This window comes from Sander lucioperca, chromosome 6 (assembly GCF_008315115.2).
Source record: "Sander lucioperca isolate FBNREF2018 chromosome 6, SLUC_FBN_1.2, whole genome shotgun sequence".
In the NCBI taxonomy this organism is placed as follows: Eukaryota; Metazoa; Chordata; class Actinopteri; order Perciformes; family Percidae; genus Sander; species Sander lucioperca.
In genome coordinates, this window is record NC_050178.1 from 7,728,331 (window position 1) to 7,752,942 (window position 24,612).

General features: G+C 38.4%; 1 protein-coding gene across 2 annotated transcripts in view; it reads left to right on the plus strand.

Annotated features, from left to right (window-relative positions):
* Positions 1-24,612, plus strand: part of col2a1b (collagen, type II, alpha 1b) — a 48,676-nt gene that overhangs the window by 18,326 nt on the left and 5,738 nt on the right. For both annotated transcript variants that reach the window (XM_031301689.2, XM_036002063.1), the window contains 25 exons: positions 4,116-4,214; positions 4,538-4,582; positions 5,133-5,231; positions 5,459-5,512; positions 5,763-5,870; positions 6,278-6,331; positions 8,348-8,446; positions 9,837-9,890; positions 10,608-10,706; positions 11,059-11,112; positions 12,025-12,078; positions 12,490-12,543; positions 12,788-12,841; positions 13,336-13,380; positions 13,473-13,571; positions 15,534-15,641; positions 16,149-16,202; positions 16,410-16,463; positions 16,665-16,718; positions 16,974-17,027; positions 19,252-19,359; positions 19,783-19,836; positions 19,951-20,004; positions 20,543-20,704; positions 22,166-22,273. In XM_031301689.2, the coding sequence (XP_031157549.1) occupies positions 4,116-4,214; positions 4,538-4,582; positions 5,133-5,231; positions 5,459-5,512; positions 5,763-5,870; positions 6,278-6,331; positions 8,348-8,446; positions 9,837-9,890; positions 10,608-10,706; positions 11,059-11,112; positions 12,025-12,078; positions 12,490-12,543; positions 12,788-12,841; positions 13,336-13,380; positions 13,473-13,571; positions 15,534-15,641; positions 16,149-16,202; positions 16,410-16,463; positions 16,665-16,718; positions 16,974-17,027; positions 19,252-19,359; positions 19,783-19,836; positions 19,951-20,004; positions 20,543-20,704; positions 22,166-22,273 (1,881 nt within the window). The remainder of the gene's footprint in view (positions 1-4,115; positions 4,215-4,537; positions 4,583-5,132; positions 5,232-5,458; positions 5,513-5,762; positions 5,871-6,277; positions 6,332-8,347; positions 8,447-9,836; positions 9,891-10,607; positions 10,707-11,058; positions 11,113-12,024; positions 12,079-12,489; positions 12,544-12,787; positions 12,842-13,335; positions 13,381-13,472; positions 13,572-15,533; positions 15,642-16,148; positions 16,203-16,409; positions 16,464-16,664; positions 16,719-16,973; positions 17,028-19,251; positions 19,360-19,782; positions 19,837-19,950; positions 20,005-20,542; positions 20,705-22,165; positions 22,274-24,612) is intronic.

The following is a 24,612-nucleotide window of genomic DNA, read 5'->3' on the forward strand; positions in this document are numbered from 1 at the left end:
AGGTGCAAAAAAATGTGGGCTTGGTGAATTCTGTGTCATTAGAATAAGTCTTCCTTGAATCATATCAAAAAAGTGGATATCTCAGAAAATAGAGGCATACGGCTCAGGGAGGATTTTGTGGGGGCAAGTTGAAATGCTCAAGTGAAATCGGAGAAGGCTCCTCTGCATTGACTGCTTAAGGCCTCCATCTGTGTGGAAAATTAGGGAGGAGGGGGTTTTACAAAGTGTTATTCTCCCTCTATCACTCCCTCTTACTGTATTTTTCTTCTTTTCTCTCTTTGCTTTGCATCTGATTTATTCCTCCTGCATGGCAGACAGGCTCAGCTGTGTGCTCCAGGGCCCAGTGCTGCTGGTTTGCTTTCTTCCAGCCCCTTGATAGTTTGGAGGTTCTTTTAGGAATTACAAATGGAGTATCTCTTTACAAAATCCAGAAGTTTCCCTTGAAGTAATCAAGGCAAGCTAGGCAGAAGATGTAAAAATGTCTGTCTATGTCTGTGTTTATGTATCATATCAACTTACATCCATAAACACGTTACATTTGTCTGCAGGGATGTCTGTGAGACTGTGTGTGAATGTGTGTCTTTGTGTGACTCGAGGAAGTGTCCCATGGTGAGGAATGTTCTCATCTTACGTTATGGTGCTGTACCTTCAGGATCCTGAGAGTCTTTTCCTCTCCGAGCATTATGAGCTAGGATTTGCAGTTAAAAGGGACACAAGACTAACACAATAAAAAGCTAGCTAGACTGAACCTCAACTTAATAAACCGTGCTCCTGAACTGAAAAGATCTAACCAAGACAACGTTTACCCAGCTTCAGTTGATTTTCGGCATTGTATTATTTATAAGCGCCTAGCTATCACCTCTAACATGCTAATAATTGTTTCCATAACTTTCCATAAAACTGGCAGATGATCCTCCTTTTGTCTCACTTTTCACCTTAGTTTCAGAGCCAGTAAAATATTGGCTTTGGGAAAAGAAAAAATCAATACACTACATCACCATTTTTGCAAACACTCTATTATGTCATACTACTGAGTCTGCAAAGTCTACAAAGTTGCAGCAAAAGCAAAGGAAATCCATTTATCAACATGCTGAAAAAACTTATAAACTTATTTTTATACAGAACCAAAAGGTCTGCAAAACATGATGCACCATTGCCAGTGCACTTTTACTTTACATTTATTAGACAATAAAGCAGCTCTCACCATAACTGACAGTAATGATGGATAATATCTGTAAATTACAAGTTATGAGTTACAGAGTCATTTATCATCTCAAGCCAAGAATCAAAGCATTTTATTTGTTTTGTCTGAATATCCCATGTGGCATATATATTAGTTGGAGCTAAAATTGGACTAACCTAATATAATAACTGCTTTAAAACTTGTTTGGAAAAAAAGGAAATCCATTTATCAACATGCTGAAAAAACTTATAAACTTATTTTTATACAGAACCCAAAGGTCTGCAAAACATGATGCACCTTTGGATAGCACACTTTTAACAGCATTGAAAAGACAGTCAGTAGATTATATTAATAGTTTATATGCTACTATTTCATAATAAATTTAATTTAATAATGTGCAATTTATTAGTAAGCCAACTCACATATTTATTATGTGAATAGTGTATGGTACAGAGTTGATATTTGGTGTCTATGCTCTGACATCATCAGTTAAATACTTAGTGAATAGATGGACCTAAACTCATCAGAAGGCAAGAAGGTGATACTTATTCACTTACACTTCAAGTAGTAGGCTATGGTAGCAGGTTGTCTCTTATTATAAAAATGCATAACATTGCATAAACTTAGAATGCAGCAGCAGCATAAATAGAACAGCACAATTTAGATGTAATCAGTGTAAAATGAATAATAAAGCAAAATGTCACATAAAACACTTAACATCAGAGTTGGAAGAAATATGCCTCCATTGTAGACTGAATGAAGTGTGTAAGGAATATGTTTGTGTGGCAAAAGTAATGTGAGTTTCCTGTCAAGCCACTGTTAAACTGAAATAATTCTATGTGAATAAATGGACTCTGCGCAAGACAACGATGATGTGAAGTCCCCCAAACAACAACAAGAAACATCATTTGCCACAAAACCAATTCAGCCTCCACAAAAGCAAGCAAAAGAAAAATGAGCTCAGCAACCACCAAGAATAAATTCACTATTAATACCAAATAACACTTCACAGGTAGCAGCAGATAGATAACAGCCACATAAGATCAGGAATTAGAAGCCAGCAGCAGAAGATAACACACCGAAGTAGAGCAATAATCTGCAGCCGGAAACACTAAACTCCGGCAAAAACAGAGCCAACAGACATCCACTCATGACTTACTGTAACATGTTAGTAGAATCTTAGCCTGGTGAAGTGAAGCAGAGATCTCTATGGAAAGCAAGTCATCTGAGGTCAAAGTTGCAGCGTTCCCAAACTGTCAACACAGGCAGTAAAACTCAGTTTCAGCTAACACCAGTGTCGACGTCTGTTACCTTGTCGACAATGTGTGTGTCACTCTTAATACATCTATGGTGTGTCACCTTAAGTTAAGTTAACCCGTAGTGGTCTCAGCAGGAAAGATGATTGGTTCCCATCAATTTAGCTAACATTACACCGTTATGATGGACGGGAATAACTTGCTAGTAAAATGTTATATGCATAGGTCTAGTTGTAAGTTAGCAGACATGTTTATCAGGGTTAAGCTAACGTTAGCTAAAAAAACAAAAACAATACGGAAGTAGCAAACAGTGGACACTGACATGTGTGTAACGTTAACGATACCTCTTAATACTGTAACGTTACATCCATGGTGTGTAACGTTAGCCTACAGTATCAGTAGTGGAAGTAGAGTACAGAAAAGCAGAAATATCTCAGTAACGTTATAAAAATATTATGTTAAGTAACGTCCAGCATTTAAACCTTACTTAGGTAAAAGTAAACCCTGGAAATCCAGAGTTCGAGAGAATTTGAATTTGCTCAGCGAGTCACTCTGGGATTCAGTAATGATGCTCATTAACTATGTCCTTGTAGCCGAGCTGCACCAGTCACATTGGTGTATCTGATATAGGCGAGCCAGAGGCGAGCTAAACAGATGATGACAGTTTAATCTACCAGTTAGCTCCGCTGGTAGCTAAGCGTATGGGGCTCTGGATACGTCACCACGTGTATTGTTGTGATTGGTCGTAGCGTTATCCAAAGGCATGCAGTGAGATTTTCAAATGCATGCTTGGTGCCGCCCCTCGAGTTGGACCATTTTCATTACTCATTGCCAGACCCTTAATCTTTTGGATTTGGGTCTGGATTTCCAGGCTAGTAAAAGTATGTATTATAAGCAAAATCGTAGCCTACTTACTATAACGTTACAGCCAAAGTGGGCTCTACATGTTTATTTAATATTGAATTATTGATGCATTAACATGGAAGCACCATTTTAATATTGTAACGTTAGTCAACTGCAGTAGAGCTAATTTTACTCAATTTATATACTATAAACATGTGGAAATATTTATCTGCAAAGTAACTGCATCTCTCAGATAAATGTAACTTAGTGTAGTATCAGTGTAATGTGGAATACAATTTAAATACTCAAGTACATTTACCTCAGAATTGTATTAAGGTACTGTACTTGAGTAATTACTTAGTTACTCTCCACATTAGATTGTGTGTTTCAATCATCTGTCATCTTTCTGTATCATTTGTTGCCTAGCAAAATTGATATCTCACTTCCTGGTTTAGTATTACACTCCATTTATCAGTTCAAGATTGTTATTCTTGGGCTGCTCTTTACATATTTACAATATATATATATATATATATATATATATATACTGTAATATTCACATCTGTCTGTTCAGATTATCTGTGTTATTTATGTCTTGTCCCGTTATAAGGTAGATCCTAGATCTTAGGAACTTTTTTCCTATTTTATGCTATTTACACTCTTCTGACTCTGCACCATTGCAGCTAATGTTACACATATGTTAAGTACCCTCTTTCATACTTTGTGATTTTAAAATGATCAATCATATCCCAAGGTCTTTACTTACATATTTGTTTTTACATATTACATATATATTTAATGTCATCTCTTCTTTCTTCTCTTTTGCTAACCAGGGGGAAGCTGGTCCCACTGGTGCTCGTGGACCTGAGGGTGCTCAGGGACCCCGTGGAGAGTCTGGCACTCCTGGATCACCCGGACCTTCTGGCGCTTCTGTAAGCGATGCTATAAACACCTATTTCAAAGGAAAAACATAGTGTATTTACTATAGCAAAGCATTGCCTAACAGGAAATACCTGTTGTCATCTACATTTTATGATACACAGTATTTTGAGGCAGTGCAACTCAAATATTTTCTTTTTTCCCAGGTGATAGATACTTTTTAATCCACTGAGAGAGCTGAGCTGTAGAAAGGCTGTTAATGACAACATATTCTAACATTGGAGATTAGACCAATCTCTCCCAGAATAGTAACTGAATCAGGGCCAGTTATGATTATTGCAGTGTTTTGACTTGCTTTGTGTCTTTTTCTCTACAGGGAAACCCTGGTACTGATGGTATCCCTGGAGCCAAAGGATCAGCTGTAAGTTTAAAACTCTTATTTGTCTGTATTTCAAACTGACAACCACTTACTGTGTATTTTCAGAACTCATCTAGTATGCATAAGTTGCATGTCTGATATATTTGCTTTTACAAGACAGAAGGCAAGTAATATTGCATTGTAAATGAAAATGCAGTACGTTTCAGATCACCAAACTACAGACTCCACAGACTTACAACTGGTTCGGCACATCATCAACGCACAGCCAAAATCAGAGGCGTTCTAATTATATTTGTTCCATAAACAACACAAACTCACTTTGAGCTTTCTGTCGTATCTTGAAAACGTGAGATGAGACTCGTCTTCACTGCACAAGTCAGTCAGTTTGACAGTTGTCACTGATGCTTTTATAGTGCAGAATTTCTACCAATTCACTAACAATGGGACAGTGTCTTCTTATTTACACCGAGCAAAGGAGAATTCACTATGAACGTTACACTGACATGTTATTATGCTCACAGTAAAATCAGTGGTGATTTATGGTGGTTGAGTGTTCAATCAGTTGACTGACGTCATGTCTCTTCCTCTGTAGGGTGCTCCTGGTATCGCTGGTGCTCCTGGTTTCCCTGGACCTCGTGGGCCTCCCGGGCCTCAAGGAGCAACTGGACCTCTTGGGCCCAAAGGAACATCTGTATGTACTCAGTGAACCATTCACTAACCAGAGATTCATTGGAGTTGTGTGTTATTCCGGGTTTGCAATTTATATTTGCTGCTCAATGTACAGTATATTCCAAATAATAACATGGCACAGAAAAGATGACCAACCCTCTCTCTCTCTCTCTCTCTCTCTCTCTCTCTCGCTCTCTCGCTCTCTCGCTCTCTCTCTCTCTCTCTCTCTCTCTATCCATTATTGTTTAGGGAGACCCAGGTATCCCAGGGTTCAAGGGAGAGGCTGGACCCAAAGGAGAAATTGTGAGTTTTGTTTTGTTTTACTTACTTGTATTCCCTGATTGTTCACCTAGTCAACGGCATCTAAACATTGAAATCTATTGTAGACACAGTATCTAGTCAAATAATAAGTGTGGGTAACACACTTCTAAAATCAAGTACATTTGAAATTAGCAGATTATAAATGCTTCAAATGAAATGATCTGAACGGACCCAACATTCAGTCTTTCTGTCTTCCTGTGATAACGTGGTCTGTTGTGGTTGTGTTTTCCAGGGACCGCCTGGTGTTCAGGGAGCTCATGGCCCACAAGGAGAAGAAGGCAAGAGAGGACCCAGGGGTGAGGCTGGTGCTGCTGGACCACTTGGACCTCCTGGAGAGAGAGTGAGTACCATCTATCTGATTGAAAACATTTTATAGCTTAAGTAAATATATGCTGCTTGGCAACACTCAATCAATAACAGAATAAATGGTGTCCTCCTGTGTAGATTTGTAGATCAAAGGTTGTCAGATATTTCCATGTCATAGATTTCTTAATATACACACATAATGGCTTTTTTGTCGCTGTTGAATCAGTGTTAATTGCAAGGGTGTGCATATTGCACATTTGGAGATAATATTGGTGAGAGGGAAACTGTTTAATGACAATTTCAATCCAATTTTAATGAAATTAAATCTTATTTTGTTGGTCACCACCTGGGAACCTGTTTAAGAACCACAGTGAGATTCATTGACTTAGATTTTGTTGTTATAATTATAACCCTGACTCTGGTTTTGTGTGTTCTGTGTAGGGAGCCCCCGGTAACCGTGGTTTCCCTGGTCAAGACGGTCTGGCTGGTCCCAAGGTGAATATCAGTTTCTGGAGAGATCTCTTTATTATTTCTGTTGAAACAGAGCATCTGCTCTGAAAGAGAAAATACACATGGTTGCATTTAGAGGAAACAGACCTGGCAGAGGAAGGAAGAGATAAGGACATTTATGCAGCTGATGCGTCAATAGTCACGGATGTAAATCTGTGAAACTGACAATTAACATATTCCATCTCCTGCATATTGCATTTGGAAATTGCTGTTGACAATGACTTTGTCCTATATTCTTATTGGTTTTCTATTTGTTTTTGACTGTTGCAGTTACAAAATAACATTTCTCAGTCACCTAAATAACAAAATTGTCGCATACTGTCGGACTCAAACTGCTTAAAAATCACATCACCATAAACTGTAATTCAATTTCACTCAGTACACTTTAAATACAGCCATGGAAAAGATAAGGCTCTCACTATTCTATTACTGTAGTGGACTGTAGTGTCATCACAACTTAAAAATCCATCTTAAAGAGAGCAAGGAGTCAGCACTCGTTGGGCTTCAAACTGGCCTGTATACATTACTGTAGTTCTCCTTCTTGCCAGAAAATTAATCCACTTTCACACAACTTTAAGGCTCTATGGGTGGTGAGCCTCTGCCGAATAGGGCAGGACTTTTCTTTTGTCAGTTGCAGATGATCCTGTGCACGTGACAAACCCACCAATTTAACACAAGCTGGGCAAAATGTCTTTAATATTTCCACCTTAAGACACCTTTAAAAAACAATGAGTAGTGACAATACAACATAAACTATATAAGATCATATTATTTTAGCAAATATCTGGTATTAGTTGTTAAAAGACCAAAATAATTTAGTATATGTTAGGATTATACATGTATAAATATGTTGATAAAATACCTGGTGAGACAACAAGTTGACAAAACATTGTGAAATAGTGTGCAGAAAATATTTTAAAAGACATTTTTCAAATTCATACAAGCATTTCTCAAAGACCTAGAAATCTAGCAATTGTGATTTATGCAAGTTATAGCTATAAGTATATACAGCATATATAAATTCCCCCAAGAGGTTAAGAAAAAAAGGCTTTCAGAGGCATATTCACTTAGAGAAATAGAACAATGGATTTATAGCTGCAAATTTAATTGATCTATTTACATATATATTTAGCATTTAAAGGCATAAAACTGAGTTAAAAAGCAAGAGTCATTAGCCGTATCTGACCACACTGTGGTAAAGGCAAACAAAGATGCCGGTGGGTAAAGCACATAACATGACTTTGGCAAAAGATTTCACTGAGCATTTTTATTGTCTCTGTTGTCCCCGATGATCTCTGAAAGATCATTTTCCACCACATTAACTCATAATAAATCTTAAATCAAACAAAACTGCACAAAGTTTTGATATTATGTGTCGATGAGTCACGTAATAATTGGAGTGCCTCTTCAAGGTTCACGCTATACTCAGATCAGCAGCCTTACTAACCCCCCTTACTAACACCCCTTAGTTAATGAAGTGCATAATACATCGCATTTTCAGTGAAGAGCAAAGAATAAAATTCATCAGCACCCCTGTTTCTTCATCAATGCATCTGAAAATCACGTACAGGCAGCAGTGACACATGTACTGTAACTCCACCACATGGCCACAAGATGGAGGCATAGCTCAGAACCCCATCATGCACTAGTGACCTATATGTCCCATATCCTCAAAGCCAACAATTCATCTAACATTATCTTCCCCACACAATTTCATTTCGACCCAAATTAATCTGTCAGACTTTAATCTTCTCATTTCCAGCAGGTCAATGAAACTCCTTCGCACTGTTAAAAGGGAAACTTATTTCCTCTGGGGTTTGAGAATTGAAAGAGTCGCCTCCTTTGTGACTGACTGACTGAGTGACCAACCCCTGTTTTATTCTCTCTCTCTCCCTCTTTCGCTCTCCCTCTCTCTCTCTCTCTCTCTCTCTCTCTCTCTCTCTCTCTCTCTCTCTCTCTCTCTCTCTCTCTCTCTCTCTCTCTCTCTCTCTCCTAACACAGGGAGCCCCTGGTGAGCGTGGACCTGCTGGTGCCAGTGGTCCCAAGGGTGCCAACGGTGACCCTGGCCGTCCTGGAGAGTCTGGTCTGCCCGGTGCCAGAGTAAGCACCTCCCTTACTTGTAGTACCACAGATCTAGATGTTGATGAGCTGCAGAAATGTGCTTGAAAACATGCAAAAATACGGAAATAATAAACAAATTTTAGATGGATTCCAATGTATCTTTGCATGTTAAATACACATTGTGGCTTTGTTGGTTTTGTGGTTATTATACTGGTCAGTGTCAATACAATAGGCTACATACAATGTCAGGTGTCATCCATTCTGTGGTAATATATGACAAGTATGATTAATACTAGTAATAAGTATTATCTAGCTGAAGATCTGGGCCAATCCTAACTGTATTTTAACTCTCAGCTGACCATACCATTGCTGTCCTGTACAACCAGAGAAAGAGTCAGAATTGAATCAGCAGAGGCCAAGATATCCGGAGTTTTAGTCCCATGTTCAAAAAAACACTGGTTGAACCCTACATTTGCGACAATGCAACTGACTGTATTTTTACATTAAATTCTACTTGCCTGATATACACTTTCATCTTTCAAGTTCCAGTTTGCAGCACTGGCTCTCTGTTAAAAGAGGACTCCACTCATTTAGCATTGCGCCATAACATTGTTGGATTCAAGATGGACAGTTTAAAAAAAAAAAAAAAAAAAGTGATGAACCAGAGATATTGTCTTTTTTTATCCAACACATTTTTCTTCCTTGTCAAACTGGGCGCCTACATTACACACAATGCAACCCGACCACCGACAACTCGGTCGAAGATTCAGGTGTGTTATGTTAGTAGTGGCTAATGTAGCCTCGAGCTGCTAACCGCCAGCAGAGGTGAGGAGCAGGCTACAGAGGTCTGATAAACTCACTTCTTTCGAACTCCACACTTCTCTCATCTCATATAATAATTTGTAGTTTTCAGACCTAACCGATACTGATTTAAGTGGTATATGAGTCAATTATCAGACTGTGGCCAGCTCCGTCTGGAGCCACAAAAGGCTTTATGCAACTGTTTTCATATATACAGTAGAACTCCCCAATAGTTGAGTGGAGTTCCCCTTTAAACCCAAGCTGAGATAAGCCTAAGAAAACAGTCATGAATGGTTTCAACTAGACAGCATCTGTGCTTTTCCCTGGAGTGATTTAATTTCCCAACAGCAACACAAGTGGTTGATAATATTTGCGTTCAATCATTGCAGAGGAAGTTCGTACCTGTAGTGAACCGAGTCCATTAACATCAGGAACCTCAAACATGCTTTCCTTTATGCTCTACATTTCTATCAGTAGGCGTTAAACTGTTGCTTGCACACCGGGCCAATCAGAGGTGTAAATTTTGTTTCCCACCATATGTTCCCACTTTTCTTTAGCATGTCCCTGCCTAGAGGTGTCTGATGACTCATGTGGATGTGTCTGCGTTTCTATTCTCCTTCTCTGACAGGGCCTGACTGGACGCCCTGGTGATGCTGGTCCTCAAGGCAAAGTTGGACCTTCTGTAAGTGCGCTTTTTCGTTTTGTAATGCTGTTGTTGTGTCTTTGTAAATCAATAAAAAATAATCACACAGCGTGTATCTTCACTCAGTATTACGGCTGTATGTTTTTTTTTTCATACAACTTGCAGAACAAACAGGGAGACATTTGTAATTTAAAAAAATGTGCTCTCATCACATAATGACACATAAGTGGCTTCATCAAATTTAATTGCAGGAGATTTATCCACCCGTTATCCACCGGACTCGTACCCTATACCAATTTATGTTTCAAAAAAGCTCAACTGTCTTGTTTTTTTAGAGTGACTAGTCTATACAGAGCCTCACATAAATATGGTACATGAAAACATTACACACCACAACATGACAACATGAAAGACATCAGATACATCCAAATACATACAAATTGAGTAAATGTTGCATGCTGGACCGTTCTCTGCTCGACCCAACTCCAAACGTCTACACCCAATTACTCCTCTCCATTCCACTTCCCCAATCTAAATCCATGTGTGATTTTGCATTTCCATGTCTGGCCCTTACCGCTTATTATCAGACTCATCTTTATACAACAGCTTTTTACTTTTCACAGATGTTGTCATGGCCACTTGATTGCTTATACTGTATACTACTTAGATTGTTTAGTTGTTCTCCATAAAGCATGTAGGTCATTATTTGTAGTAAATGTGCTCTTTAAATAAATTAACATGACTTTACTTGACCAGGGAGCTTCTGGTGAGGACGGTCGCCCAGGCCCCCCCGGCCCACAGGGAGCCCGTGGACAGCCTGGTGTCATGGGATTCCCCGGACCCAAGGGAGCAACTGTGAGTAATTAATGTACATACAAAGTATAAATTGTGAATGCGTAACCAATATAAAGGTGTTATCTATAGAGTAACAGATGCCCACCTGTTTCAACATAATAGATTTTGGGCCAATATAACTTTTGTTGTGTTTTATTTGTCCTATTTAAAAAAAAAAAAAAAAAAAAAAATCCCTGAATCAAGAATAGAAACTCCACACATTCAACAACACCTGGAGTACTGCTGAACAAATTGATGCCATTTGATGTGTACCATCACCTTCACCCTCTCTCCTCTCAAAATAGATGCAGGACCAAGAAAATCAGCAGCGGCTCTGTGACTAACTGCCGCATTTTGTTTCTCTTGTGATTAGGGTGAGCCTGGCAAGTCGGGAGAGAAAGGACTGGGTGGAGCTCCTGGTCTGAGAGTAAGTCATTCACCTTTTCTGATGTACTGTCGTTTCAAAATACAAAAAAAAACATTCAGCTGATATAACTGAAGATCTTATTGACAGATGATACATATTCATATAAATCATGAATCAAATCAGGTAGATAACATAAAACATTTCTGTTTTGGAATACACAAAAGTAAGAAAACACTATTTAAAAACTAGAGAAATTGAAGTAATAGCATAGACTCTAGTTTAAGACTAGTTTTCAGACTCTGAATGTTCATTAGGGGTGTGAATCTTCACTGGTCTCATGATTCAATTCGATTATGATTGTCCCGTCAACAATTTGATATTATATATTCGATATCACGATGCAACACTTCCTTAATATTATTATATATTGCTACACATGGTTTTTATCAACAAATTCAAGCAGTCATATTTATATGAACTCCCCTTTTTATTGCTCTTAAAAAAGACACTTCCTGAATGTAGCAGAGTCCGAACACAGCAGACAACAGACAAAAGGCAGAAACAAAAAAGCAGTGAGCGGAAAATCAACAAGTAACATCAGTAGGCAATGATAGATTATGGTCTGTCACTGAATCGATGCAGAATCGCCCAGGTCCGCATCGCGATGCATCGATGCAATGATTAATTTGAACGCCCCTAATGTTCATGATTATTATAATGTTAATCCATAGATTAAATGTAACCTTTTTGCAGTAGGTTGTTTTGTATTCTCTGGCTACTATTTCTGCAGTTCAGCTTCCACATGAGAAGCATGTTGAAAAGCTCAGTTATAGCTATCAGAGGTCTACCTACTTAATAACATCACCTTTGGCCTAACTGTTAAAATCTATCTATTTGTTTGCCCCCTTCCTGCATCTCCCCCCTTCCTCCCTCCCTCCTTCCCCTCCTCCCTCTCTTCCTTCCACTCCTCAGGGTCTGCCTGGAAAAGATGGAGAAACCGGTGCTGCTGGACCCCCCGGCCCCGCCGTATGTATCTCTTTCTCCCCCCCTCCCACTCCATATAGCTTCAACACTGATATTATCTTCCTCCTTTTACTCAATCTGCACTTAGAACCTTCTGTATCTCAATTTCCCAGACTGCCTCCTCGATAGCTCTGTCTGGGGAAAAAGAAAAGTCCTTGACACAAATGTCTGGACATTGTAAAAAATAAATGAATCAAATACTTTCAGCTCGTTTAGTTTGTCTTTCATTCCGCTAAACAAATGAAAGCTTGTTTATCATCATTTGTAAAAGAAATCCCTAAATTATTCCGGTGTTGTGTACTGATATTAGAGATACATAAATGGCAAATTTAGCAAACTGCTCCCACCATCATCAACATCAAAATCTTATGGTAGAAATTGTTCGTGATTATGGATTATGAATAATCTGTTTAGGGCTCTGCTGGAGAGAGAGGAGAGCAAGGACAGCCTGGTCCCTCAGGTTTCCAGGTAAGTCTATCTGCTCAAACCTTTACCTGAAATTTAAAAGTTTATGTGTGAATGCAGCTGTTTCTCTAATTATGGCTGTAAGTGTACTAAAATCAACATTTTCTCGCTACATCAATATTCTGTTAACCGACATGTGCTGATTTATTGCTGTACATGAATTTGTTACGATTTTTGTTCATTTCTGACTTGTTTGTTCAGAGTGTTTGTTTTTGCTTACATCTGTTTCGTTATCTTCTATGCTCAGGGTCTGCCTGGACCTCCCGGCCCCCCTGGTGAGGGAGGCAAGCCTGGAGACCAGGTCAGTACCCTCTATTGGTGAAATATAGCTCATAAACTCAGTGGTAATACCAGCATTGTTGGGTCATAGGCTTGAAGAGAAGATATTCTAAATGTCATTTTGGTGGATGCTGTTATCCAAGTTCCTTCACTTGCATCCCTGACAGTGTTAATATCTTTCTACTAAACTGTTAACAGGGCATTGCTGTAAAGGAGCAGGTTTATTATTTCCACAATCATATTAAGATAATTTCTGCATCACTGTTAATGGAAAAATGTAGCATTGAGATGTTATAAGCAGGTCCATGTTCTCTTTAATATATGTTTTTAAACATAATACATTCTGTAAATATCTAGCTCTCACTTATCATTTTGAATTACCACTGCTGTAACCCAATTTACTCTATAGCTAAATCTATCAGTAGTAGTATTACTAGTAGCAGTATTTCCTCTTTTCAAACAAAGATGACTGATCCTGCATATCTTTTCCATGAATTTCTCCTTTCCTCCTTTAAGGGTGTTCCTGGAGAGGGTGGAGCTGCTGGTGCTACTGGACCCAGAGTAAGTTGTCAGTCTGTATTTAACGTCGCTACTGTTTGTTTGACTGACTGATTATCAGACATGCCGCTGATTGTCGCTGTGTTGCCGTTCAGGGAGAGCGTGGTTTCCCCGGAGAGAGAGGAGCTGCCGGCCCTCAGGGTCTGCAGGGACCCCGAGGTCTGCCTGGAACTCCTGGAACTGACGGACCCAAGGTGAGTCCAGCATTTGGTCTAAAACCAGGAAGAGACGGAAATTATGAAACGTTACCGCCTAAGGTGCACTCACACCACTGGCAAATATTCTACTACCACCAGTTTTCTGATTCATTCTTATCACATGCAGCTGCAGCAGCAACACGATGTGAGCATGTGATTAAATAATAATAGCCTCAAGTGTTTACTGAGATGAGTTGAGCTACATTCAGTGTTTTCCCCCAAAAATGAGGTGGTAAGCCCCCCAGATCCTGACATATTTTGTTTTATGATTTTTAGTAAGTAGATGACTATATTGTCTATATGGTGTTTGCTGTATGAAATAGCACCTCTGCTCAGTTTTCCTAAAGGTAAACGTCATGTTTTAGAAAAGTGCATTCCTTTTGGGGTGTCTGAGGCTGAAGATGACACAGGAGTGGAAAGCAGAAAAAGATCTTTCTGCTACACAAAGTTTTGCTTATTCTTTCAGACTAGCCTCTATTTTTTTTGTTTTCAGGACTCAAGTAGTTATTCAAATAAAGCAAGAATCACTCTTAAGTTGAACTGCTCACAACCAGTGGATATTATACAATTTGTGGCTTTCTTTTAGAGCCCTGACCATGAATTTAAACGTTCCCTGGTTCGATTCTGGTTGGGGACCTTCGCAGCATGTCACTCCACATCTCTCGCCCCTTATTTCCTGTCATCTCTCTACTGTTCAAATCCACAATAAAGGCATACAAATGCAGTCATTTTTTTTATTAAGGACAAATATTAAGCATATATGTGAACATACAGTATACACCTAGTATATATACTGTATATACCTATATACAGCATATACCTAGTCACATATATATGTATATATATATATATATATATATATATATATATATATATATATATATATATATATATACATATACATATATATAAACCTGTTATTATATTATTCATTTCAGGCGAGGTGGAAGACTGCATTATTACTGTAATAAGAATCTGCACGATTTAAAACTCTGCCTTAAAATACTAAATTTAGTGAATCCATAAAACATGATTATTTTAAAGAGAAATAAGATCTTTTCTACATTGTTAAACAATTGGTAGCTCAGCGTATTTCCAGTCAAGCAAGATAGTCACTTGCTTATCAGCCATCAACAAATTCCAATCACTGCAGTAAATCGACACAATTACACTCTGGGCAGAGCTCACAGCGGCTGCAATTCTCACTTTTGGTTTGTTATCTGGTCAGATTTTAATCCCAGTTCATAGGGTTTCTTCCCTTAAGGTCAGACAGGAGCGGATAGAGAGGATTATAGAACTGACGTGTTGGGGATGGCGATGGAGGAGGGACGAGCAGGCAGTTTGTGAAGCTCGACTCTGAGAAAGATGCAGCACGATTTGTTGCAATGTATTCACAGCCAACATGGAGGATGTGTGAGCCTGGACTAAGGACCTGGAGCCACTTAAAAAAAATCAAAGCATGCATTTCCCTCCTTTTTTTTTCTTTGATATGTGGAATAGAGTTTTTGTTATGATAATCTCACATCTCTACTTAAAACACAGAATGAAATGACAAATCAAAAGGCAACATGTGTGATTTCAGATCTGAACATTGTTTGATTAATTAGTTGATTGTTTTTTCTACATTTTAATTAATAAGATTTGGTCAGCAAAATTGGTAAAAGTTTATTTTAATCCAGCAACTGAACAACCTGTGTCAGGTTAATCATATTCTTTAAATCCTCTGGTAATCATAAACAGAGCATGCCTAAACAAAGATGGCCATGTGTCTCTTTTGTTGAATAAATAGAAGCCTTCTCACTCTGTGATAGCATTATTTTTATGTTTTTCACTCATATATTAACAGTATGGCACCCTCAGACATCCGTAGCAGGTGCTTACACACAGTTATTCCGAAGCACCTTTTCTGTCTGCTGTCTTTGCATTACATCCTCTTCATTTATTTCTGCTCCATAATAGGGAGCCATTGGACCTGCTGGTACTGGTGGAGCTCAGGGACCCCCCGGCCTGCAGGGTATGCCCGGAGAGAGAGGAGCTTCTGGCATTCCTGGACCCAAAGGAGACAGAGTAAGTCATGATGGGATCAAAGTGTTAATGACTGAATATTTATACATTTAATTAGGGCTGGGCGACATGGAGAAAATCAAATCCTGATATTCTTGACCAAATACCTCGAGATCGAAATTGCGGTGATATCGTAGTGTTGACTATTGGTGCTTTCACAAAATATTAACACATTAAGATTTTTGATAAATAATCATCAGTAATGTGGACATAATGACTAAGTGGGTAAAGGCAAATAATAGAACAGCTAGAACAGTCTGGTAATTTCAGAAAATGACATCAATTCACTGTAATGCAGCCTTTAAAACCAGGAGAAAACAACGCTTGTATCATATCACGATATTACAATATCCAAAGTTTAAGACGATATCTAGCCTCATATATCAATATCGATATACTATTGATATATTGCCCAGCCCTAAATTTAATAAATAACATTTTCTCTACTTGATTCTAAGTTGTTGGCCTATACCCCTGTCAGGTGACTGACTTGTATTTATATTCCCATAGGGTGACCTTGGAGAGAAAGGACCTGAAGGTGCTCCCGGCAAAGACGGCGGTAGAGTAAGTGACTGGCATTGTGATCAACCATAATTTGTCAGTGTGGCAGTAGCTCCACCCATGTATTGCATCATAAATGTTCATTCCTTTAAATCTTAAAAAAAAAGTTTAAATCTCCGTGTATTAATTGTTTTGAGGGCCGATTTTCAAAACTAAATGTGCCAAACGTTCAAGCAAGTCTTTACACCCTTTTGCTGTTTGCTGTCGCAGGGTCTCACTGGTCCCATTGGTCCCCCTGGTCCTGGTGGTCCCAACGGCGAGAAGGTAAGTGTCATATCATTTTTATTATTACATAGTTATTGGCAAGTTAGCACTGTAATACTTTCTTATAGTGTTTTCTATTAAAGTTAAGTTAAATGTCTTGGTTTTAAATTATATGATTTTAAATTATTGTTGCATATCCAACTGTGTTTGACAGCACATCTATCTGAATGTGTTGTTGATGTGTGATGTGTTCTCTTTCAGGGTGAATCTGGTCCTGCCGGTCCTTCTGGTGCTCCTGGTACCCGCGGTGCTCCTGTAAGTGACACCTTTAACCAGTATCAATTCATTCCTAAAACAGGATGCCATTGTCTCCATAAATAAAGCATGAAGGAGGATTTTTTCTGAGATTTATATAGCCAATGGTTCTGTAAGAATGAAGATGACAAGTATGAAATAGTAGTTGTCTATGTGAAAGTTTTTAACAGGTCACCCATTTCGCTCACATTCTGTCAGCATTGCAGCCTGAACTAACCTCTGAGTGTTTATTGCCTCTCTTCCTTCCTCTTTCAGGGTGACAGGGGTGAGACTGGACCTCCTGGGCCTGCTGGATTTGCTGGACCCCCTGTAAGTAATAACAACACTGACCAGCACTTAGCTCTGCAGAGGTCTGAAGAGCATGACTCCAGGGCCATGGACTACATGTCAGGGACATGTAGTCCATGGCCTTGTAGTCTTGTTCTTGGTCTGTACATGCAAGCAAGGATAATATGTTTTTTTTTAAAGGTATACTGTAGTGGTCTTTGTAGATTTTCTATCCAGTCACACATGCTTATAATAATTCTGAGTTAAAGTAAATTTACAAAGCATAAATTGTCAACTATCTCACCTTTTTGTGGCCTTTTAGTTTATGCTATGTAAAGGACAGAAATATATAAATAAGAAATAGCATCAAACCAACAGCTTGGCTTTTTAAATATGGCTACATAACACGTAGTGGATGTAGTGTAAATCCAGTTAGAATCCAAAATACATTTACATAAATTAAACCTAAAAATACAAAGGGGTGCGCACTTTAAAAACTAGTAACACAAAGCAGGCATTATTAACTCCCCCAGTATTGCAAATAAATACATATACACAACAGATAACCTCAACTCCTTGATAATAATCAAATAAAGTTGTAATGTGGTTCTTTTATTCTCTAGATTTTAAAAAACGGATACAAAACCTCCCCTCGTGTTTTGTTACCTGGAAAATGAGACTGCAGCTTTAATTGATTGTTTTCTTTCATCAAAAGAGTCATGGGCTGAGAGATGACAGGCACCAACCTCAATCACAGCTTTTCTTTTTTCAAACCTCCTGCCTATTAGTATTATCTGGACAAAGTTGGATATCAAATTGTCTTTCCCTTTTAGGCCTCTGTTGTATCTTGACATAATGTCTTATCTACCTCAGTGTATTATTCTTTGGAGAGAAGTTAGTGTGTAGACAGTCTGCCGTGACGTCATTGTATCACTTATCCATTTAGTTCCTCTGAAAGACTCCAGGCAGAAATCAAATACATGCTTTTAATAGGCCACATCCTTCCAAATGAATTTTCATCAGTACTTTTGTGACAACACACTTTATCATACTTTTTCTTTTCTCTAGGTTACACTATGATTAATTGTTGATTTTTTTGTCAGGATGAATTACACTACAAGGTGTTTAAATCCTTTATGGTTCACAGCTCACCATCCCAGCCTATCACCACAAACAAATAAATAAAAACTAGACTAAAAACAGCCATGGGTGCTGCATGAAACATCAGCCTCAAATATTTTGACACACTTCTAGACTTTAATTGCTTTTGAAGAATTCGCAATCACATTTTGTGTGAAAGAGAAATCATGACAAAAAGAAGAAAAATGAAAGAAAACTCATCTTATACTGCAGTTTATGACTATATTTCCTCTACAGTAAATAGCTACTACTTTAAAAAAAAGTCTATGTAACCTTTGTTAAACACCAGCCACTGTGGCCACAAGTGACACACAATAATAGTAAATGCTAAAATGTAGCGCAACAGTAGCACTAGTAAAGAAGAGTCATAACGTCAGTGAAGTGACTCAGTAGTAGCAGTTATGTAACTTTATCTGTTTAAAGTTTGCTAACATTAGCCACTGGTCACACCAGACCAAGGATGACCTTATCAGCCAAACCCTGAGTAACAAATTAAGCATGAGTGTGTTTTATTGCTCATGAATTCAACTTTTATTTATAAGAAAAATAATGTTATTTCTTCGTTAAAAAGTTACATAGTCTTACTTTAAATCCATATTATAGTTCAAATCTTAAGTGTAGAGTAAAGTTAAGTGTTGTAATTTGTCTTGGCTTCTTATTGGTACTGATTTGATTGGGGTTTCAAAGCAAACATTTTTATATGTATTCTCCGTCTTAAAGGGCTACTCCAGTCACTTACTATTGTACTTCCACAACGTTGGGAGGCATGAAAGAGGCACATTTGAACAATTTAAAAAAAACAGCAGAGAATAAGATATCCTGACTTTTAGTTCTTAGTTTAGGTCAAGCTTTAAAAACACTGGATCCTACTGTACATATCCCATAATGCAACTGCATCTTTCCAGAACCACAAAAGACATTATATAATTGTTTTGTCAGGCTGACTAGTACTAACCATGACTAGTAAACTGACCTTTATGTGTTAAATCAGTGGAGTGGCCCTTTAACCAAATTTATTTTAGGGAATCAAGAAGCATCACCCTCAATTTTAAACAAATATAAACATTTGTTGTGTTAATGGCTGGCATATTTCATTCATTAAACTGTTTCTGTCTTTTTATTTCAGGGTTCTGATGGTCAACCAGGAATCAAGGGAGAGCAGGGAGAATCTGGACAGAAGGGTGACGCTGGTGCCCCTGGACCCCAAGGACCCTCTGGTGCCCCTGGACCTGCAGTGGGTGTTTTGGACTTTGCCTAAGCCCTAAAAAATGAGGGGTTATACCAAAGCTATAGATGTCTGCAGCTTAGTGAAGTTTTATTTTTAACAATCAAAACCATTTTACACAGCAAGGCAGACAGATTTTTTTGTGTGTGTCTTTTTTATATCTGTCTCTTTTATGAGAAGAGAAAAATGTTATCTATGCTCAAATTGGCATACAAATTGCTCTTTTTTTTTTCAACAAGTCAGAATGAAAGCCGTCTTTGTCACTGATTCTGCCACACCACAGGCAGAATAAGAGTAGTTGAGGCAGACAAAGCCTCCACTGAACTACACCGATGCAAACAACATTTCAAAGCAACTGAAAGTGTTTTAGATGAGTTCTTTATTAAAAATAAAATCATCAGACAGTAATGTGCAGTATGTTTTCTGTTCCAGGGTCCTACCGGTGTTTTTGGACCTAAAGGTGCTCGTGGTGCTCAGGGACCTCCTGTAAGTGACCTTTTTAAATGATCTTTATCTTTAGCAGTGTTTTACTTTAGTCTAACAGCAGCACGTTTTCTAAGATTATTTCTGGCTTTGTCTGACATAAGCTTCCTCTTTCAGGGTGCGACTGGTTTCCCTGGAGCTGCCGGCCGAGTTGGACCCCCTGGTCCCAATGTAAGTTTACCACTACACCCAACCACCTTCACCCACTTGGCTGGGTCCATACTACATACAATAGATTAATATATATGGCATGCTGATATTAATACATATTTTCTTTTTTTCATTGATTGTTTGACTGTTACATACAAGGTACAGCAGAACAGATACAGGAATATTTTCAAAATGTTCTTGCAGTTTCAGCAGCTTCGCACCACCAAAGCCGTATGTCTGACACAGTGGGAGTTGTTGTAGTTTGATCAGAATATTTTTACAGACTTGCTAAAAGGAGGTGCAACATATTGTGAAAAACAAGTGTTATCCTGTAAGCCTGCTAAAAGAGACATGTGTTTTTAAAAGTAATTGAAAGGTGCACAGATGCCAAGGGGCTCATTAAAATAACAGAAACCTAACATCTGTGTTTCAACAATCCTGCCGGCTCTGTAAACATAATGTGTGCATGTATAGAATTGACGGGTATGACAATGTAATGTTATTTCATGCATGTCATTTCATTTTGTGTATGTTAAGTCATCCTCCTCATGTGTTCTAGGGTAATCCTGGACCTGCTGGTCCAGCCGGGCCTTCCGGTAAAGATGGACCCAAGGGTGTGAGGGGAGATGGTGGACCCCCAGGCAGACAGGGTGACGCTGGGCTTCGTGGTGCTGCTGGGGCTCCTGGAGAGAAGGGAGATGCTGGAGAGGATGGTCCCCCTGTAAGTCTGTCATACTTTAATTATATTCCTCTGTAAAACACTAGATAATTTTACATAATTTGTAACTTAATTGCCTTGTGATGCTTGAAATACGACTCCAATCTCTCCAGCACCCACATATTTAGCGAGTCTCTACACATCTCCTTGAACACCCTCAAGGTGAACACAGATGTGCATTATAGACAGAAAAAAATTGTTTGTTTGTTTTCTACATTTCTGTCGACTTGTACGTAGCTCTGTCAGCCCAAATAACCAGTTTTATGGACAGTAGGCAAGCACACTCTCCATTAATACACAGAGCTGTCAGTGTCCATCACTGAATGTAATAGAAGACCAAGACATAAAATGACAGCCCAGGGCAGCACAAGCCCAGTGACAGACTAATGACAGGACCCCAGACTTTTACCTCGCATACACTCAGTGCTACACACACACACACACACACACACACACACATACACACACCCGTCATAACGCATGACCAGTCCTGTCAAGATAATGACACATATCACAGATGATTGCGTACTAAAAATGAAAATAGCTGCTGTATTGATACTCTTCTCAACTATAAAGTACTTATGAAATCTTGTACCACTTGAATCAACACATCAAAGTCTTTGTCAGTTAAAGGATCAAGTGTTTATTGTGAAAATGGGTTCAGGGAGCTTTCCCTGTTGCCGTGCAGGTCATGTGGCAGAGTGGACTGTGGTGGTGTGGATGAGGTCAGAGAGGTGATGGAGAGATCAGTGTTGATCTGTGTTCCTGCTGCAATTGGAAGTAGTAAAATCTCAGGTGGAGCGGATGATATAAATCAAGTAAAGAATCCGAATGTATTAATGAATGAATTAGGGAAAGAACAGAAAACTTACTAAAACACAATCATAAAGTTGGCTAGCTTTGCAGTCTTTTGTAATAAGCACTGTATGTCAACGATAATACTTGGTGACTTCAAGGAGCTTCTGCTGGTTACCTGGCAACTGTCAGTGTGATGACAAAACTCCAGGAAGTCACTGCTGCTCTCGTTCAAGAAATAGTCTGGCACATAACTGTGCATTATGTTTTTACTCCTCAGCTTTTATATGGATAAGCAGGATATAACGTGTTTATCACTGAGCCTTAAGATAAGATAACGTATAGAGGTGCTGGTAGCTATTTTTGTTATGTCCAATAGAGCCAGGCTAGCTTTTCCCCCCTGTTTTCAGCCTTTGTGCTAAGCTAAGCTAACCGGCAGCTGACTGTAGCTTCATCTTAATGTACAGACATGAGAGTGCTTTGCACATTGAATAAGCGCATTGCCCAATATGTTAAACTATTTCTTTAAGATGCAGTTGCCCTCCTGTGTTAAATACTGTGTACTAATTGGCTTAAAAAATCACACAACCATTTTGATTTGGCTGTTGATACATTTACAACATTTACCAACTTTTACTTTAACAATTCATTCTCTTTTCTCCCTCTCAGGGTCCCCTCGGTCCTTCAGGTCCTCAGGGTTTGGCTGGTCAGCGCGGTATCGTGGGTCTGCCAGGACAGCGTGGTGAGAGAGGTTTCCCCGGTCTGCCCGGACCTTCTGTAAGTAACACAGTTTGTTTTATCAGATTATTTAATGTACAAATTTAGGCTGAAATTTACAGTTATTTTAACTATTGATTGATTAATTGATGAACAAAACAAACAATCCAAATCAAACAAACAGGCAAACAGAAAAGGGAAGAGAGTCTGTGTGTCGCAGAGAACCAGGGGGTTATATGGGTTGATAAACTCAATCCATCCTTTCTAGCATTTATCAAAATGTCTGTCTTGAGTCTCAAAGCAAATGTAATTTTTTCCATTACAAAAATGTCATGCATCACAGACATTTGCTAATGTGGGTGGTCTTTGACTTAACAACTTTTTTCGCAATGGCTTTTTTTTTATTCATTTAGCATTATTCTAAATGTGTACACTTTAGAAAAGCCAAGAAGCTGTTGTGGCATCCTACCCAGGTACAACACCTGAAAAACAAAGTCAGTCTATTATTTAGAATTTGTTCCATGCTATCTATTCTCCATGACACTGAGTTGGTTGATTTCCATTGCCTGTTATTTAAGTTTTCCCACTCCTTTATTATATGATATGATATGATAATACATAGTTTCCCTTGCTTTCCAACTTTTCTTTTATGTAGGATTTTGTTCACCCCCACTCTTGAAGACCCTTGTATAGTTTAGAAATAGTTCTGAGACACAGGTCCACTCTGAATGTTAAAATAAAAACTCCTAATATATCAGTTCCAGATCTTGATTTTTCCAGATCTTCTTTGATTACTTATTTAGTCTATTTATTTAGATGTCAGAAAATAGTGAGAAATGGCCGTAAAACTTTCCCAGAGCCCAAGGTGGCATCTTTAAATAAAATATATAACAAATTAAATTCACAATAATAGAGCTGAAACAATTAGTTTAATATTAATTAATTAATTAATTAATTAATTAATTAAATATTGACCCAAGCATCCAACTGATCCAACTGAAGACAGAATATTATAGCAATTATTTTGATAATTTATCACTTAAGTCATACCCAAGTTGCAGCTACGTACTTATTTGTGTGTATTTTCTGCTTTTCTTTGTATTATGTGATTGTAACTCGAAATTCTGCAACTGAAGAAAAGAAAAAAAGTCTATTTGCTTGTCTTTTAATTGGCAGATTAATTGATACTTAAAAGAATTGTTACTTGCAGCCCAACACAAAAATGTAATATAATATAGTAAAAATGGAGAAAGGAAGTCAGTCCTCACTGTTGAGAGACTGGAACTCACAAATATGTGACTTTTGTGCTTCATGAAAGATTAATTGATGATCAGAATTGTTGTCAATTATGTGTCTGTCAATCAACTAAGTGTTTTAAGTACTATGACTCTTCCTCTAATGTCAGTCTTTTACTGCCTTTATTGAGTAACGTCCTGTCAACTGCTGACCCTGAATAACAAAAGAGGCTGTCAACTAAATACATATTCATGAGTCAGCACTAGGAGCACAATGCCTAATGTTTTGTCACTCAGTATTAGAGAAAGAAGACACAGACAGGCTCTGGACTGTCAGTCTGCTGTGGCCTAATTAGATCACAGTCACATCACATGAGAACAGCCAGGACGTTTCTCCCTGTGAACTGAGTCCATTTGATGTACAGTATGACATGTAACAGGAAGGCTCCCCTGCTCACATCTCACACTATTCTATGTGTGACATGAACCATGTCCCCGACTTACAGCATCTCAGTGGGCATGACTTTTCTATTAATTATTCATCAATACGCGTGCAAGGGATGCCCAGAAAGAAGCGGGGCTGGCAAAACTCACCAGGAATGAGTCAAGCAGAGAATATGCTTTAAATAGCAGAAGGGAACTGTAGTCTCCCAGGGTTTGAACTGCAGATACATTCTACAGACGTTCTGTAGTTTGAGCTTGTGCTAATGCCAGTAGTTCTGGATTGAGGCAATATTTTGTGCCATATTCTTTATCCTTAAATTTTATGATTTTCATTCAAATGCATAAATTCAGTTTTCAGAAAGTGTGAGGATAATGTAGTCTGGCAATTAGCTGTCATCTGGCTTGGTCATGGATACATTTCAAATAGGCTGTGTATTAGATAATTGATTATTTCCTCCTTCATTAAGACGTCAACATGAACCTTTACAACACCTGACTGGACAAACACACCATCCATTGCCAGAGCTGTGATTGGTCTTTGCTTCCAATTTGACCAAAAGCTGTTTTTTAAGTAAAGGAGAAGATGAGGAGATTAATAGGCCAAGCAGTTGCACAATCATGCTGTATTTTATACAGTATTATATGCATTTGATAAAAATTATAGAGCAGCCTATTAGTATATAATGGTGTGGTGTCAATTTTTATTTTTATTTTACCCGA